The following is a 19951-nucleotide window of genomic DNA, read 5'->3' on the forward strand; positions in this document are numbered from 1 at the left end:
TTACAGTCTTAGTTTCATCACCTGTTGTACAATAGCATACAAAACAAAGTCAAAATATAATTTTGACTGCACTGGGCCTTTAAAAGATTAAGTTTGGGAACAGAAAAACATTGAGCTGACATCCCCTTTTTTGTTGTAGCCTATTGTACATTATTTTAGCCATTATTTCATTTCTCTTGTTCAAATATCCATCCCCATTTCCATAAAACACCTCTCATCTGGTTACCAAAGACGGGCTGCTCCAAACATATTTAAATGATTCAGTTATATAATGCCATATCAACTGTTGGCCGAGAACATGCCTCACACATACAGTACCATTTACAAGAGCCTAGTATTTTTATTTGAGGAGAAGTGCGATGCGTAAAGACCTTGAAGCCAATTACAACGTTGACTGCCAACACTCCAAACATTTTGAGCAAAAACTGGATGTTTTAAAAAAAACTTTTACTATTACTTGTTACTGTAGCCTATGCTATTTAATAAACTGTAGTATCAATCCACAATGTACTGGTTTTAGAATATTTCTGTGCCCTGAGCTGAATTGGAGATGATGACAACGCAAAGACCGTCAATAACCTCCAGAACTTGAGACAGCAGCATGCGGTATTAAGTCATGACACACGTTGATTGGCCAGTGCGTGGCCAAGCCCTCCTCACACCTAAAATTTATTTTTTCGCGCCACCGCCAGCTATGAATATAGCAACAAATATTTCAGACACACCCCCTGTCCTAGATGTACCATTGTGTTAGGTTTGTTAAAGACACTTCTAATTCTGACACTGCAGAGGAGACCACCTTGTTCAACTAAGAGCTAATTAACTATTCCACTGGAAGACTGGAAATTATCCTTAACTCTTTCTACAACATGTCAAATAGTACGGCTTATGCATACTGTAAAAAACAGGATATATGATGACACACAAATCCAAGCCTTCCAATACTGCTTCAATCTGCAAACAAGGTCCTGAAAAGCTTAGAGGGCGGCAATGCCCAAATTGCAACACATTGATTTCCAGTAGAGTGGCTGTAACACGTAGATATACTGCATGTTTCTACACAATGGCCATAAAACACAGGGAAATAGATTGAGGGAAAAGAGCTGAGATGGAGGATGCTTCACCTGCAGTTTGTGTTCAACACAGCAGGGGTTTTGCATGGCTGCTCTCTCAATTAACCCTCATGATACAGAGTAATGAACCCCAATCCCATTATAGAAGATCTGATGGGCATTTCTCCCCCAGTGGCTCAAGGATAGACAATTGAGGGGTTGGAATAGAATAGCATTGATTATAATAGAATAAAACATAATTGTTTAGAATAGAATAGAATCTACACGTAACTACCAAAATAAAGGAAACACCATGAATTGTCTTAATAAGGCGTGGGGCCACCACGAGCCAGAACAGCATCAATTCACCTTGGCATGGATTCTACAAGTTTCTGGAACTCTAATGGAGCGATGCAACGCCATTCTTGCACAAGAAATTCCATAATTTTGTGTTTTGTGGATGGTGGGGGAAAACACTGTCTCTGCAAACGCTTCAGAATCTCCCATAAGTGTTCAAATGGGTTGAGATCTGGTGACTGAGATGGCCATGGCATATGGTTTACATAGTTTTTATGCTCATCAAAACATTCAGTGACCTCTCGTGCCCTTTCGATGGGGGTATTGTTTTCCTATGGGAGCATGGCCATAGTAGGCAAAATAATGGCCAGCCCAGAATTTTTATACATAACCCTAAGCATGGTGGGATACCAGTTGCTTAATTAACTCAGAAACCACACCTGTGTGGAAGCATCTGCTTTCAATATACTTTCTATCCCTTGTTTACTCAAGTGTTTCCATTATTTTGGCAATTACCTGTATATAGCATGTTGATGAAGTGCATGAAGGAACTGTGACAGGCCTTGTTGATGCTGACCTTACTGACGATGTAGATGAGGTCACCTCTTTGGAAGGCCAGCTCGTCAGGCTCGTCTGCCTCACAGTCCCACAAGCCCTGGTAGTAATTGGCATAGTCTATGGACCACACTGAGCAAAAACACACAATGCTGTTACCTAAAATATTACACTTGAATCGAAAGTCTAAATATCAAAACACTTTGAATAACTTGAATAGTGAGTACTACCCCTATCAATAACTATATTTATCTGAAAGACACACCTACACACCTCCTCTCTAGAACAGCAGCTTGCTGATATCATATGTCCTTCTTGCCCTCATCTATCTTGTATTAACATAAACAGCTGGCAAATTCTGACAAAGATGGCTTTGTGAAAGAGGAAAAGTTGATACAGATCATTGAAGGGTCATCCAAAATGTTTTTTTTTTATATGTTTTAAAACTTTTTCCTATTTTGCTGGTCAGTGAATGCTGTGAGTGTGATTCAAACCTGGGTTCGTGCTCTTCTCACTGATCTCCTCAATGGATCCTGGAATGTCATCCTCTGGAAAACAGAATGAAAACAAAAGAGACGAGACATTTAAAAAAACTTTCCTGAAACAAAATCATGCACTTTCTGTGTTGTGGAGATGTAGGGTACTGAGGTGGTGGGAAGCCTGTCTTCCCACCACCTCCCTTGGAGGTGAGAGCAACCAAAGAAGGGGAGAGAGATTTATTGGTGACAGGGTGAAAAAGTGAAGAAAAAAAACAGACTGTCATTCGTTACACCATCTGTGGCCAGGGTCTACTCTGTACCCATCCCAGATGGCTTTCTTTGGTGAAAATACAATAGGCAAGTCATATTTCTCTCCTACCAATGACTTCAGCAAAGGGGAAACAGAACCTTGTTGTATCTCAAATAGAGGTATGGATGATGACACGGAGAAGTCACCCCCTTTGGTCGTTCTCGGGACCCATTTAGCCACCCACCTGCCTGTGGGACAGTCCTGTACTTCCTCTATAACAACAGCCACACCTCTGACATTCTTATTAGGATAACATGATTTATAATGTGTAATTAGTCTTTGAGTTACAGTGATAGTGATACACCTCCAAGGGGTTATGGGAACGTGTGTCTGTGTGTCTGTTCTCATACCTGGGAGCACCTCGTAGATATCATCCTTTTCCTGTTCCTCCCACTGGCTGGGCTTCCCTTCCTCCTGGCTACTGAGAGAGGCTTTGACCTGCTGGGGCAGGACCGGGTAGGGGGCGGGCCAAGGGGGACGGCTGGCCACCCCCGTCACCCCCTCAATGTCATCATAGGTCTCATCCTCAAAGGGGATAAAGCTGGAACTCAAATCTGCATAGAACACAGGCACGGCATAAATAATGAGCAGAATCTCTGTACAGAGCACAGTATGAGTCACATCCCCTTGAGTACCCATAGGACCCAGAGTAGTAGATGGCATCCGACTTCCCCATTTGATTGTATTTTCAAAAGATCTGTGAAATATCTAGTCATTCTGATGGACATTCGTGGACACCTTTGATGACCAGCCGGGGGGGAAAGGAAGTGAACGGTCTCAAATTCACCCAGCATAAACCAACAGCAAACAGGGAGAAAAACTCCCTGTATATCTGGGTCTTGTATAGTAGTAAAAATGGACAAGACAAATGATGTGGTGTCTGTTACTTCCCGCAAGTCAGCCCATTTCAGAGCAGCCGGTGCAGCCTGCCTTTCTCAGACGGAGCAGCGCTGTGATTGCTGGCGACTGGGCACTGCAACACAGGGTATCGGGTCCTCTGTGATACACCATTGGCCAGGAAAAAAATCAATGCCGCTCGAGGATAACCAGAACGTCTACCAATACATTTCCCGTAAGGGGGAAATCGGTTGGGGGTGTGGCCTGCGTGACATGAATTCCTTGTGATGTGGTGGATGAGGAGGTTCGGAAGGCGTCTGGTTGGTCAGTTTGGTGGATGGATATATTTGGGAATGGATATAAATGGTTTATTTCCTGCTCTTTCAGGCCAAAAAGTCAGTGAGGCAATACCAATCTAACAGAGGACAAGAAAACGTACACAATCATCACTATATCCTTTTCTACTACTGTGTCTTTGAAATAGATTTGGAAATATGTTGACATACCTTTCAGGACAAAGTTGATCTGGTCCACCCATTCCATGGCTTCTCGCACACTGCTAGCAGTGAACTGGGGAGGATAGCCACCATCATACAACATGATCGTTAGGTAAGACTGGTACGCTACGAAACATCACTGTGAGGAGTCCCTTGTATTGCTTTTGTACTGCACACCCACCTGGAAGGAGTGTCGGCCAGGGGCACTCAGCTCAAAGCAGGCATTTTTCTTGGAGTCTTTACGTAGGTTGGCCACCATCTCTGCACTGTAACCCTTGATATAGAAGGCGCCCTTCTGCTGCTTGTCTGAAGGAAGAACCGTGTTAACTCAATCTCCTCACCCAAATGTTCACATGTATGAGTTCCAGGCATAAATAACTGTACATGGATCAATTGTATGCCTTAGTGTGATGTGAGCGGTTCAAACCAACCTTTGTCACTCCCAAAGTAGTAGAATATTGTGTTTTTGAGGACACACCATCGCTTTTGCCATTCTAAGCTGAAGAAGCTGTGATCTGCATGGAAAACAGAATGAAAACAAGCATTTGAATGAGCCCTCAACGTGACATATGTGCAACATATCTGACTCCGTAATCTTACTACCTTGTCGTTTCTTCTCCAGGTAGCCTTGTTTCAAGATGTTGCTGAGATCCTGGGCTGCCACCATTTGGATCTCCTCAAAGTCTGTGGAAGATCACAAAGTAGGATGTAAACAAAATCATCAAATCAAATGTGATTGGTCACATACACCTGGTTAGCAGATTTTATTGTGAGTGTAGCGAAATGCTTGTGCTTCTAGTTCCGACAGTACAGTAATATAGAACAAGTAATCTAACAATTCCCCAACAACTATCTAATACACACAAATCTAAAGGGGTGAATGAGAATATGTACATGTAAGTATATGGATGAGCGATGGCCGAGCGGTATAAAATACAGTATATACATGTGATATGAGTAATGTAAGATATGTAAACATTATTAAAGTGGCATTATATAGAGTGGCATTGTACAAAGTGACTAGTGATCCATTTATTAAAGGGGCCAGTGATTGGGTCTCAATGTAGGCAGCAGCCTCTCCGAGTTAGTGATTGCTGTTTAGCAGTCTGATGGTCTTGAGATAGAAGCTGTTTTTCAGTCTCTCGGTCCCAGCTTTGATGCACCTGTACTGACCTCGCCTTCTGGGTGGTAGCGGTGTGAACAGGTAGTGGCTCGGGTGGTTCTTGTCCTTGCTGATCTTTTGGGCCTTCCTGTTACAACGGGTGGTGTAGGTGTCATGGAGGGCAGGTAGATTGCCCCTGGTGATGCATTGTGCAGACCGCACCACCCTCTGGAGAGCCTTGCGGTTGAGGGTAGTGCAGTTGCCGTACCAGGCTGTGATACAGCACGACAAGATGCTCTCGATTGTGCATCTGTAAAGGTTTGTCAGCGTTTTGGGTGACAAGCCAAATTTCTTCAGCCTCCTGAGGTTGAAGAGGCGCTGTTGCGCCTTCTTCACCACATTGTCTGTGTGGGTGGACCATTTCAGTTCGTCTGTGATTTGTACGCCAAGGAACTTAAAACTTTCCACCTTCTCCACTGCTGTCCCGTTAATGTGGATGGGGGGTGCTCCCTCTGCTGTTTTCTGAAGTCCACGATCATCTCCTTTGTTTTGTTGATGTCGAGTGGGAGGTTGTTTTCCTGACACCGCACTCCGAGTGCCCTCACCTCCTCCCTGTAGGCTGTCTCGTCATTGTTGGTAATCAAGCCCACTACTGTTGTGTCATCTGCAAACTTGATGATTGAGTTGCAGGCGTGCATGGCCACGCAGTCGTGGGTGAACAGGGAGTACAGGAGGGGGCTGAGCACGCACCATTGTGGGGCCCCAGTGTTGAGGGTCAGCGAAGTGGAGATGTTGTTTCCTACCTTACCCACCTGGGGGAGGCCCGTCAGAAAGTCCAGGACCCAGTTGCACAGGGCGGGGTTGAGACCCAGGGCCTCCAGCTTGATGATGAGCTTGGAAGGTACTATGGTGTTGAATGCTGAGCTGTAGTCAATGAACAGCATTCTTACATAGGTATTCCTTTTGTCCAGATGGAACAGGGCAGTGTGCAGTGTGATGGCGATTGTGTCATCTGTGGACCTGTTGGGGCGGTATGCAAACTGAAGTGGGTCTAGGGTGACAGGTAAGGGGGAGGTGATATGATTCTTGACTAGTCTCTCAAAGCCCTTTATGATGACAGAAGTGAGTGCTACGGGCGGTAGTCATTTAGTTATCTTTGCCTTCTTGGGCACAGGAACAATTGTAGCCATCTTGAAGCATGTGGGGACAACAGACTGGGATAGGGAGCGATTGAATATGTCCGTAAACACACCAGCCAGCTGGTCTGCACATGCTCTGAGGACGCGGCTAGGGATGCCGTCTGGGCCGGCAGCCTTGTGAGGGTTAACACATTTAAATGTTTTACTCACGTCAGCCACGGAGAAGGGGTGGTGCAGTCCTTGTTAGCAGGCCGCGACGGTGGCACCGTATTATCCTCAAAGCAGGCAAAGAAGATGTTTAGTTTGTCTGGAAGCGTGACGTCGGTGTCCGTGACGTGGCTGTTTTTTTTTTTGTAGTCCATGATTTCCTGTAGACCCTGCCATATACGTCTTGTGTCTGAGCCGTTGAATTGCGACTCCAACTTGTCCCTGTACTGGCATTTCACTTGTTTGATTACATTGCGAAGGGAATAATTACACTGTTTATATTCAGTCATATTCCCAGACCTATTTCCCTGGTTAAATACAGTGGATCGCGCCTTCAGTTTTGAGCGAATTCTGTATTTGTCATGGATATTTGTCATGGGTATTTGTCATGGGCTCCATGTTGAAGATGGTTCTCTCCTGCCCAGAGAGCAGTAACAGGCCACACTGCGGCAGGTCCGGAATCAAATACACCACTGCAGCTTTGGGGAAACTGGGATCAATACATTTACAGCACTTCTGCTGCTATTGCTGTTGTGCTGCAGATGAGCAAGGCAGCAGATAAGGGGAATGACCAGTATGGGTCTCTGTATGGCTCCCTGGCCTGGAGCTCCAGTCATACATTGACTATGCACCTCAGAGGCCTTTAGGTGTGTGCTATTAACTGACCCGGGATCTAACAAATGTGCTACAGAGAGCCGTACCATGTTACAAGTGTAGCAGTGTAAATTAAGGGCATTTAAACATCCACTACATCTTAAATGGCCATTCCTTGTCTCACTTTAGGATTACATGTAGGATTCCACAGTTGACTGGAATTCAACCAAGGTGCCTGTCCTCCTGAACATGGCAAAACAAAACTCAAATCTGATTCTCAATTGATCTTTCTTCGACCTAGTTACCAAGGAGGGAGGATGGGGGAACAGGTGGCCTCCTTTGGTTTGGAGTGCAGGAGCCGTTTAAAACCCATTTATACTAGTCTGGGTGACCTTTCATTCAGACTCTTGATGACAGGGAAAGAGGCCTGGAATCCATCCCCTTTGAACCAGACCTTGACATCCTAAGAACAAAACCAAACACGCCGCGCCACAACTGTGTCTTCTTGTCCAAACAAAGTATATGTTTAGCCAAGAGGAGCCTCTCTCTCGTTTATTATAAAACCCAAAACACGAGAGAGGAGGAGAGAGAGCTGGTAGCCTGGAGACTGCACTTCTCCCCTAGCCAAAATGTCTGTGCCTATCTGCTCCTGTCGTTTTAGTGTAGGCAAATTAATCTGGTCCAGAGTGCAATGGATTCAAAGTCATATCTGAACGTTATGCCATATAAGAACCATTAGAGAGTCATGTTATAAGCCAACGTGTAACAAGGTAACCCTTCACTGTCCGCTGTACCTCGCAGGTCCTACTGAAATATGAGGCGGTCACAGCTCAGAGTGAGGCCCCAGACACCTCATGACAGTAACACACTCTCATACGTCACCCTGCTTTGTGGATGACTGACACGTGTCAGCATCTGGTGCTAAGCCGCTACAGACTGTTTTGTCAAAGAGAACCTGATTGAGTCCATCATAACAAAAAGCCCGTCGTTAGGCTTCCCCCGCCTCATCCATCCAGTGCTCTGTTCATTTATCTAGGCCTGCTTCCCGGTCACGGCACCTTTCATCTGTCTACTTCCTTCCATCTTCATTTATTTCAAAGGTCATGCCCAGTTAATAGTCAAGGAGATATATAAAGTCGACACAGGGACGGGACTGTTAGATCTGCATGAATCAGTAAACAACACAGCTACGGCTTGACCAAAGAGAGCTCTTTGACCAGGCCTCATGGTATAAAGCATGTGTTTCATACTGGGTTTCAAAGATATCGGAACGGTCAGGGAATTGCTTGTAAGAATCAGAATCAGCTTTATTCAACCAAGTACATTTACACATAGAATTTTACTTGGCAATATGGATCTGCTAGTGATAGACAGCATTTCGAGACAGAGTTATAGATCGAGGACCAAATTTGCCAACAGTTAAGGGGCTGGGGTTTTGAATGATTATTGTATGGTTCAGGGTTCTACCACAAGGTAGCACCTGTTAAGTTTGCATACTGTGCATTCAGAAATCCTACTCCTCTGACATGTTATTGATCCCACCCCTCTGTATGACATATGCTGATTGGCTGACAGCAAGCAATACCTCATCTTATGAAAATACTTATCAACAGCTATAACAATGTATCTACTCTTGGTTTGAGTCAAATGTTAATAAGACTGATTAAAAACATGTATGATTCACATAAACCCTAAATACAGAATCCAACATGTTTAAATTATGATTTTTCTTAACAGACGAACACATAAAGAAGCAAAGAGAGGATATTTTCTCCAAACTGAAAGCTAATGAAGGCATCACCCAAATTCCAGATAGAGGCTGATCTTCTATCAACCGTAGATTACATTATCAATTATTCAGCTCTATGCATCTACTTCATGTTCGTTATTTTCCTGTTTTAATTAGTGTCATTCACATTATTTATATTGTTATTAATAACACAGCTATACACACCTACAAAAATCCCATGTTAACCCCTAAACCAACGTGATATAGGATGCATGTGAGCTGCCTTAGCAGTGTCATGGCCACTCTCTCTCATTTGGTTATCCCCCCACCCCCCTCAGTCTCAGCATGACGCTACGAGCTCAGCAGTTGATCCAGCAAGAAACGCTTGATTTATGTGATAATGACCAGAAAGAGTTAATGTGGTCGCCCATTAAAATCCACTTTAGTTATGCTGCAAGTCAATCAGAGGCTGGCTTTTTAGTGAATCAAAATGAAGGCAAATGGTAGGTGGGAGGACTAACATTTTATATCTATACAGCTATAACGCAACAAATATGTTGGGAAAATAATACATGATTTAAAGAGGCTTTTGTTGCTGCAGGATGAGGAGAAATCACACCAAAATGTAGGGTATTTGATGTTCCCACTTATTTCGCAATTTTTCTTTCATCTGTAAAAAATTGTTTAAAAAAAAACATTACCCATCTGCATGAAGCATTGCTAATGACAGGGTGTAGGCAGAGGAAGCGAGATCACATGGGGTGAGGGCAATGCTACAACAGACAGGAAGATTTACATTGAGTCACATGGAAATCTGGAGGTAGGCTTGCCTGGTGTGCAGGGTGCTGCCCAGACTCAGTGTGTCGGCTCAATCTGAAACCACCCTGAGTAGGTGTCAACATTAGCCTGGGTTAAATTACTCATCATTATCTGGAGGGCCATGCCTTACACAGCTGCCAACAGGAGAGGACTTTTTCCTGTTTGCGTTTAGGTGAGCCAAAATGGGTGTGTCCCAGACCGGTCCAAGCTGGTCCAGGTGGGTTAGTAGAGCAGGTGAATTGATGACACAACTCTTTACAGATTGGGTAGGAACCATACTGTTTCTTCTCAGTTTAGTCCTTGGATCTCTGGTGCCAGCCTCTTCCCCTGTGTCTTTTGCTGTGGGAGATACTGCATTGTGTTGTAGCGGAGATACAACGGGGCCAAGACCTGAACTCCGTGTGAACCCTGGTGATGAGGTGAACAAGAAGGCACAGGGAGCCCTCCCCCACCAGGGCTAGGGGGGCTGGAGTAGGAGGGAGGAATGCGGCTTTGGGAGACACAGCGAGTGTGACTGCGATCCCTTCCGACGCTGTCCTTGATTAGGAAAAAGGGTCTACTAAGTGCACCCTCAACCCGCCCAGAGCTCCATCTGCACACAGACCAGGCTAAATGGAGACATTTCTCCTCATTACACGAGAGCCTCCTCCTTCCCTGTGTGTGCATCCCTCCACAAAGACACCATCAGGGGGGAGTAGGAGAGAGACAGAGAGGCTCTGAGGTTAAAGACCAAATGTCCTCCCTGCCCCCTTCTCCAACCAGTGATCTGATTATGATTTCACTCATCGATACGTAGAGCATATAGAATTCATCTTGTAATGCACGCATCTGAGCAAAAGCATACATTACATTAGTAGAGGTCCATGTTTTTTTTTTAAATGTAAACGGAATGTATGTCATGTATCTGTACTGTGACGGCAACGAGAGGTCGAATAATGCAAAGCAAGGATGAAAATCTTCGCCCCTGTATGAAGATTCCTCCTCCCAGTGGCTCTGAGAGGGAGCAGATCGCTTGTCTTTGTGTGTCTCTCTGCAGGGTAATAATATTATGTCAGTCCTGCCAGGCTTTGGTGCTTTCACATTCCCCATGCCAGTGTTCAGGCCAGGGCCAGAGGGAGAAATATTACGATGTGACATCGTGTTCCCCCTGGGTAGCAATAAGGAGCGACTGCAGCGCCCTAAATTCCCTCTCATAGATTAACAACCACTATTCAAATACTTAACTGCAGATATAAGAATCCTCAAATCACAGGGAATGGCTTTCAGCTGCCTCACTGACACTTGGAAAAAACTACAGTGGGGATATAGACCGCAACAACAGAGGAGCACAGCCAACAGGAGAGCTTGTCTGTTTGTGATAAAACACTGGTGATAGTGGCAAGTCAATGAGGGAGCATTGGGTGAAGATGTACAAGTCTAGGTCAGCATAGAGTGGGAATAAAAACTGAAATAGGGATTGAGATGGATTCACTACATACTTGCAGTTGCCAGAAAGTTCTCTGTAGACAAAGTGCAATTGTTTTGTTTGAACATTGTGGGTAGCTGAGAAATAGTTGTAAAAAAATTCAAACAAACAAAACATGGGATTAATGTAGAATTGTATCTAAAAAAATTAAAATAAATCCATATTTGGATAAGATAATAATTCATTGCCCCACTAATTGTATATTTTGATATAGGCTATTAAATTAATTGAGTGGTTTTATATTTAAAATATAGCTTATGATCACAGCTTTAAAATGCAATACAATGCTTTTCTCTGAAAATATAAAAGAATATCGTTTTTTTTAAACATCCAAATCTAAATTAAGATTTATCAGCCAGCCAATATGGGAGGGAAAGGTCTAGAACGTTAATGTGTCCTTGATCATGTCATTTGTCTAATGACAATCTCAGTGATTCCTAATTTTGTGGGGAAACATTGATAATTATTAACCATTATAATGTACCAATAGATTTCATTTGATGAGAATCAAGAATAAACTGGTGGAAGATACTATACATAGTTCTGCAATAAATAAATAGCAAATAAACAAGAGTAGGTCTTAAACACATTTCCATCAATGTTTTCTTTTTGCCAACAAGGACATTTTGACCTCAAATTTAGACCTATTGATTAAAATCAACAGCATAATTCAAAACAAAATGAACGGGCTGCTGCTATCTGAATCACGAATCTAACATGTCAGTTTGTAAGTAGAATGTTGTAGTAGGCAAATACTGTATGAATTCAGAATTAGAAAATAATATTTATAGCATTTGCCGAAGGAAAATTTCATTTAAATTAAAGAAAATTAACACGTGTCTGCTGTCAGAAACATGTAAATGATAGCCTACACAATCATTCTTATCACATAGCTGAAACGGAATGCGATGGGTTCGTAAAGTTGACCGTCCACATTTTAAGAAGTAGCCCATACGGTTTTTGAGCATGTTCTAATATAAAATCAGTTTTCAACGGAACGAAATAAAACAAATGGGATTCAAATACTATGCTGCCTTTAGGTTGATTATTTGTACATTATAATAGGCTCCAGAAAATGTGCATGGATTATAGAATATTAACATTTCTTAGACATAATATAGGCTTCACTGAATAAACAACGAAGGCATTTGATTTTTTTAATCAATGTATCATTAATGGTAACATAACTGATCATTTATGAGAACAATAAACACAACAAAACAATAAACATCATTTAGAATATTAGTGTAGAGACAAAAAGCTAATCAAAAAGCTGCTGTTTGTATAGAATAAGCCTGGCTATTTTATTAGATTCAGTCCATTATTTTAGCATTGTGGTGTGCTTACTGATTAGTGGGGGGTTTTACCCCCCCAAAAAACATGATTTTTAAATACATTTAACCTATGGGGCGGCAGGTAGCCTAGTGGTTAGAGCGTTGGGCCAGTTGCTAGATCGAAAGGTAAGATCCCCAAGGTAAACATCTGTCGTTCTGCCCCTAAATCATTGAACAAGGAACAAACCCACTTTTCCTAGGCCGTCATTGTAAATAAGAATGTGTTCTTAACTGACTTGCCTGGTTAAATAAAGGTTAAAAAAAAATGTATCAACATCATGGAAATATAATGTTGACAGTTAAATCTATCCACATAGGCCTATTTTACACTGAATTGAAATAAAATATTTGACATACCCATTTAAGTAATCTTTTCTCTTATCCTCAGCAATTCTATGCACACTGGCAGATTTTTCACCTAGTCTGCTCGGGGATTCAAACCAGCAACCTTTCAATTACTGACCCAAAGCCTTATCTGTCTTTTAGAAGACAGACAGACGGGTATGCATTAGGACAAACTCCCAAACTCAGGATGAATCCTCTCATGACTATTATGAGTAGAACAATCTAATATTACCACTGTGTTGTTCCAGGATCAGGTGTGTTCTTTTCCACATGCACAGAGTAATCACGTATCATTTCCCTGAGATAAGGGTAAGTTACAACACAGGCCACAATAAATCATTGGAGATCATTTCCATTGTAAATAAACACTCTGCTCACAGGCACATGGTTCCACACAGAGGCAACGCTGTCACCCTGGCACACAGTGCGATTGGCTCTCCAGAGGTATCCCTGGTGATCCAGAGGTATCCCTGATGATCCAGAGGTATCCCTGGTGAATAAGAGGGATGCTTCTTCCTCAGCATCCTCAAATAACTCCACACAGGCATGTTAATGACTTCAAATTGCTACATTACAGCCACAATTAAACAAAGGAATCCCAGAGGTGTTAGGAGCTGTTGTGTCACTGTCTGTACAGGCCAACACGTCTCTCCAATCTCCATTTATTTCCCTAAGAAATCAGCGGGGCCACCTTGGCTTAGCATCGAAACTTCATTCATCTCCAGAAATAGATTCCGGTGGAGAGCAAAATCAAATTCTAATTTGCAAGGCAGGAGAGAGAGGCGCCGGAGTGAATGCAAGAGGTACCTGGGAAGGCTAACCTCTGGGTGAACCCAGTGCATCTGATAGTTTTACTATTTGTCTGTGACAATGACAGCTAAGGGGGAGATTAGAACCACCCAGCCTGGGCTTCCCACTCTGCATGCTGTCTATGTAGACTGTTACCAGCCCATTTTCTTATGGAATACGCCAGGAAGGGCCAATTATGCAGGTACTAGATTACATTTCGACCTGGCGAAATGTGGACGCTATACTGTCCATTACGGGCAATGTGAGCGCCTATTACGTCTAGGAGACTTGCTAGTGCGTTGTGGATTGGTATGGTTAACGGGCGTTTAAACCGCAGGCTCCAGCTCCGAAGGTCGCGTTTCCAATCCTAGTGCCGCTTTTCCCAAATCTTAATCCTTAATTGAACCACTCGGAATGAATTCCTAACCCTAACCTTATATTTTTTACTACAAAACAACACGCGACATTTTCACATATGTTTATGTTGGGGTGGTGCTAGAGATTATGAATATGAAGTAGAACATTTCAATTGCGCCGCGGGTTGGTGTTTTGTTCGAGAATGGGTGGACTGTTACACATCGATATTCTCAATGCCTGTTTTCACTGTGTGTTTTACCAAATACTTACACCAGAGGGGAGAGGTACTCTAATTAAGAAAAACAATTAAACAAGGGAAGTTAAGGAGAAAGCTGAAACAAAATAGATTTTTACAGGAGGAGACAGAAAACAACATGGCAACGCTTGGAGTGGGGGCGAGGAGACGTGAGTGATGGATGCCCCTCAGTTAGACAGTCAAAATCCCCCCTTCAAGCAGTCATCTCCTCTTGCTAGGCAGCATGAGTGCGGGAGCGAGAGAGAGAGCTGGAGATTAATAGTCTAAACAGGGAGAGAGGGTGCAGAGGGAGAGCGAAGATGGAGAAAAGGAGCAGAGAAAGAAACGACTAGCATCTGCAGCAGCACAGTAGCCCCGGGGGAACAGCGTGAACCTTTGAACCCCGATGGCTGGGCCAGCATGATGGCGAGCCTGTTCCAGTCTTGTAATGTGTTTCTCAACGACTACAGCAGAGGAGGAGAGTGAGGGAAAAGGAGAGAGTGAAGGAGAAAGGGGGAAAAAAAGATGGTCATTAACACGTTATGTGCGTCCTGCAAGTGCACCAATGAACACTGGAAAATGAATCTCCCAGCAGCTCTGTTTTCTGAAGGGTGGGTATTTCCAAGCCAAAGAAACGTAGATATATGGAGTTTCCATGGGCAGCCAGATCAATATTCTAGACAGGGTAACTCTAGACCAGGGATGGGCAACTTTGATGGAGGTGGGGGCCACCAAAAGTCTGAACTCATCATTAGGGGCCGCAGTGGTTCACGGGTCTGCGTACCCACATCCAAAACCACACATGCAGTAAGAGCCGGCCCTAGCCATGTTTAGATAGCTGGCCGCTAGACTAATTCACCAATCCAAAACATTTTGGCTGTCAGTGACTGGCATAATCAGAGAAAAACTGCTGATGCCCAACCGAATTTCGAAATTGCACCTTGTGTTTTCTACTATTCTAACTCTCCACAGTAAGTTGAGACCCCGACTGAGTTCCCGTGGGCCTCCAGTTTACCCAGCCCTGCTCAAGACAGGTTCGGAAGTTTGACAGGTCGACCAGCTAAGAAGCCAGGGGTCAGAAGTTCACTCAGTGGATAGGTAGCATGGCCACTTCCTGTACAGGGAGAATTCAGGGTCTGTTTCTCACCAAAGTGCTGAGTACTGTATGAAATTCAGCGAAGTACCAGCTAAAATAAAAAAATAATCTGGATCTGAGGTACAACAGCTTCCTCCACTAAAACCACAAACTTTACAGAGGCCATTCAAGGTCTTGCTACAGCCCCACATATCATTATTTATTTATGTTCTGTGTTACAGCTTTGACTGGGTCAGGAACATCTCTAGATATACAACCCACAAACCTTTCTTTTTTTATGTTATTCAATGTCATTTTGTTCTCAATAGCATAGTTAGAATATAATTGAAAGTACACCTGTTGAACTCTCTCTGCACTAAATTAGACCAATCAAAAACTCAAACAATTTTATGCCGGCACACTCTTTGGAAATGAACATTCTAGATTGATACGCTAATGACCCAATTGAAGAAAAATGAGATCCAACTGAACTAAAATGGTTATCTTGGCCTTTTTCCTGTTGGACGTGATTGGTGCAGGAAATCGTGCTGGCACTGGCAGAGCTGGAGCCTGCTGCCCATTGTCTCTGATATCTGTCACAGTCAGCAGACACAAGGGCCCAACGCCACCTGTATTCTCTGATACCACACAGTACCTCTGCCTTCCCCTGTTTCTAACAAACATATCTTTCTCACCACTCAGACGTGTTTGTCCATAGATCATACTCATCAAATGGATCAACAAACAGACACTAATCATCTGGTGAGATACCAATTTGAGAGCTGGAGTTGGTTTCTGCTTGAACTGGTCATGTATGCTTTCAACAACAAATATGTGCACTGTGAATCGACGTTAGATGTTTTATTACTAAATTAATAATCGAGACCTTTTCTCTACACCTGAACAAATATGGGAGATAACAATGTATGAAAACAATCCTTATGACCACAAAAACGTTGATATATAAAAAATAAATAAAATACTCTGACTGCTCCTGATACAATGCTCCTGCAATACTGGCATCGCCTCGGCTACCACCCAATGGCCACAAAACAAACACACCATCCCTATACTTTTTTTAAGACAGATTGTAAACTTGACCCTGCAAAACGGCATGCCAAGGCTCATAGTACTTCGACCCCCATCTACTGCTTCCCTCCCTCCACTTTGCAAGTCCTCCTCACACTGGGGGAGTACTGGGTGGTGATGGGGGCTGTTGTCAACCAGACTGGGGCTGGGGTGAGGCTGCAGGCACGGTCAGGTCAACCGTGCAGTCGATGGGTGAAACACAGTTCACATTACCATGCAGACACAGAGGAAAACAATGGAGGATCCATCTGTTCCTGTCAGCCATTACAAATCTGGTGTCAGCCAGTCCACTGGACCCAGCTTTTCAAAAGTTATCTATCTGGATTTCGGCTATCGGATAGGATTAAATGTATAGAAATATACTGAATAGAACGGGACTCCCCATTCAAGTCAATGACTTGTCCGTTCTATTCATTCTATTTCTATGCATTTAATCCTATCCAATTGGTGAAATCCAGATAGAGACCTTTTGAGGAACTGGGCCATGGAGAAAACAAGCCAGGCCATTTAGTGAAATAACAGTAGGTGTTATGTTTCCTACCTGGATTGAACAAACTTTTTCAACACAGGTTAGGGAGCAGAGAAGTTGAGGCAGTCAACTCCCAAGTCAAATACCAACTGTCATGGTTCTCCTCTACATAGGTGAACAGGAACTGAACCCATATCATCAATATTTTCCTATTCTTACTTTTGATATTCTTTCAATCATTGTACATTTGTTCAATTGTTTTAGGATAAAGGTTACCTTGTTTGATATCATAAGGCTAAATAGAAAAAGTTGGGATTGTTACTGAGGCAAAAGCAAAAGTTGACCTCCTATAGGCAATTGTGACTAGACTAGAACGGGTGACTAGAACGGCAGTACTCCTAAAATCAGTCATGCATATCCAGCTTCTGTAATTAAACCATTAATACATTTTCTTCCTAAAATGTAAAATGATTCCATTGGCTCATCATTTCATTATTTTTACACACACCCTCTTCCTTTAAAATGGACTGCCCTGCAAAGCGGGTAAAGCCATATCTGTAATTTACTCTGGCTAGTGAACAGACAGTGAACTAAGAACTCCAGTTGCCCTTTGGTGCAGACAGTTAGTTCAGGAAGCAACGGTGTACAACCAATGAGGAAAAAGCACAGTCAAACAGACCTTTGAAAATAGATATTGCAACATGCTAAATTCACAAAGTGGAGAAGTTATATGTAGGAATGCCCATCATCATCATCGCATGACACCCACTGAGAGCATGGGACACCCAAGGCTCTAGGTGAGTCATTGTGTCACTTCTGAACAACCAGTCAAGTACTACCATGTCTCATAGAACCAGAGATAGTGAAAGAGAGAGGAAGAGAGAGAGAAGAGAGAGAATGGAAGACAGAGAGCCAGACAGATAAAGGGAGAGAGATGGAACACACATGGCCCCTCAGGTACAGTGTTGTATTTCAAACTGAATTGGGAGAGGAGACCAGGGTTAGGGTTAATCAATCAGCTAATTAGCCTCGAGCTACAGAGCACACTCTGTGTGGGCTGATCTAAGAGAAACTGACTAGGGCCTATGCCTCCCATCCGATACACACAGAACGAATTCACTGAGGGCTCCAGACTACTCTCACCACTAGAGAGAGCTCTAGGTCACCTATCAGGTCTGTGTGAATACCCCCCCACCCCATCCTCATCCTCACCCTTAGTATTCCCACCAACACTCCATTCATTCAGCAGACCCAACCACTAGAGGGCAAGCTGTTACTTGACACCCCTTCTATGTGCTGATATCTTTCAGGTTAAACGCACAGTAGGAGTCCCTATGTTCCACTTACAAACCCCAAATATAATGTAGCAAACACCCTCAGACATGCTTAGCACATAAGCACGTTGCATTGAGTCACACACACTCACACACGTACACAGCGCACACACACAGAACCAAGCCTTTACTCACAGTCGGGAGAGCCCTCGTCCTGGTAGTCAGAGGCCACTGACAGGTCTTCTGAGGGGGCCGACCGGCCCAGACTGGAGCTCTGGTTGTCATCTGAACTGTCCTCCTGTCTGGACTCAGCTAGGTGGGTAAGAACACTACATCAGGATCGGGAGGCCAGGGGGAGGACTTTCAACAGCACACAGGAAATGCCCTGATATGGCCAAATGGGTTAGCTGCACAAATGTATGTCAATGGCGCACAAAATAGTTATATCCCAAGTAAGGATTCAACCATTTTATGGTGTAAAATATGCAGTCACTTACATCTGAAGGGAAACGCCTGAGGATTTCTGCAAAATAAAAGTGGGGATAAGTTAAATTTAGACTGCAAATTAGGTTATAAGGTTCTTCAGGTGCTTACACTTCTGTCAACGACACCAAACACCCTACTTTGGTTTCCTGCCTCTCAGACCACAGGACACAACCTCTCGCAAATAAGTACAACCTTCACCATGCACAGAGTGAAAAGCAGTGAAAGGCTTCCGGTGCAGACATCTCTGATGCAGAGACGATTCATTTCTTCTCATGTGCTTTACTTTCATACCTCTTTTCCTTTCAACAACACATTTCTAAAAATATCATTCTTAACGCTTCTTTCCATCATCAAAAAAGCTTCAGGAAATGTGAACATCTAATGTAAAATTTAAGTGACACAGGTTGTTTCATTATTCTGTGTGTGCATAGGGAGGTAAAGAGGCCAACTAGGAGGAACAGTCTGGTAGGCCTTACATACCTGGAGTAGATCACCCTGAAGTTATTAAGTAGGACGTCCCGTGTTTCCCTGGCATGTTTACTGAGGTTCTCATCCTGTAGGATATCTGATACAAACAGCTCACAGTCTGAAAGACGAGACAGGCAAGTCACACATCTAATAAGTGGAAGAAAAAAGATATACCTGTACACCTCAATCCTGAGAAGATGTCATATAAAATATATTATGATTTACTAAGTGGCCATTTAGGATATTTTGTCATTCATTACCTGGAGCATGAACTCTTACAGAAATGCACATAATTTTAAGTGCCTCAAGCCATACTATGATACTATGATCTCTTCCATTACAATTTCCACCTTGACATGTAATCACAAACTGTATTCCAAGTCACAAGCATATCAGAAACAATGTTATCTTTCATGCTGGACCAGGAAAAACAAGTTGAACTACAGCGCTTGTTTAGATTTCTTTGTTTCCTATAATTGTAATATTACCAGGGGTGAAAGTACTTAAGTAAAAAAATACTTTAAAGTACTACAGTAGTTTATTGGGTATCTGTACTTTACTGGTTTGCTTAATATAAAGAATTTGACGTATACATTTTAATTTGACTTAAGTATTACAATTGAGTACTTTTCCCACTACTGTACTTAAGTACTTTTAAAACCCAGATACTTTTAGACTTTTACTCATGTAGTACTTTACTGGGTGAGTTTTACTTTTACTTTAGTCATTTTCTATTATGGTATCTTTACTTTACTCAAGTATATAAATTTAGTACTTTTTCCACCACTTATTATCACATTAAGGCGTTGACATATGCAAATATTTGTCAAAGGGCCAAGTCAGGTTGCTCAGTAGTACATGCAAATACGGCAGATGCCAGTGTTCATGTTTGCAAACATTGACAGTTACTCTACAGTGTGAATCAGATGGCAATCTATGAGGAATATC

General features: G+C 43.0%; 1 protein-coding gene across 2 annotated transcripts in view; it reads right to left on the reverse strand.

Moving 5' to 3' along the window:
* LOC110491502 (src kinase-associated phosphoprotein 1) overlaps positions 1-19951 on the reverse strand; it is a 35533-nt gene that overhangs the window by 14608 nt on the left and 974 nt on the right. For both annotated transcript variants that reach the window (XM_021564995.3, XM_021564996.3), the window contains exons 2-11: positions 19016-19121; positions 18547-18572; positions 18245-18361; positions 4631-4711; positions 4459-4542; positions 4209-4333; positions 4037-4100; positions 3044-3247; positions 2399-2452; positions 1927-2036 (exon numbers count right to left, since the gene is read on the reverse strand). In XM_021564995.3, coding sequence (XP_021420670.3) covers positions 1927-2036; positions 2399-2452; positions 3044-3247; positions 4037-4100; positions 4209-4333; positions 4459-4542; positions 4631-4711; positions 18245-18361; positions 18547-18572; positions 19016-19121 — 971 coding nt within the window. The remainder of the gene's footprint in view (positions 1-1926; positions 2037-2398; positions 2453-3043; positions 3248-4036; positions 4101-4208; positions 4334-4458; positions 4543-4630; positions 4712-18244; positions 18362-18546; positions 18573-19015; positions 19122-19951) is intronic.

This window comes from Oncorhynchus mykiss, chromosome 16 (genome assembly GCF_057628025.1).
Source record: "Oncorhynchus mykiss isolate SJ-2025 chromosome 16, ASM5762802v1, whole genome shotgun sequence".
Classification (NCBI taxonomy): Eukaryota; Metazoa; Chordata; class Actinopteri; order Salmoniformes; family Salmonidae; genus Oncorhynchus; species Oncorhynchus mykiss.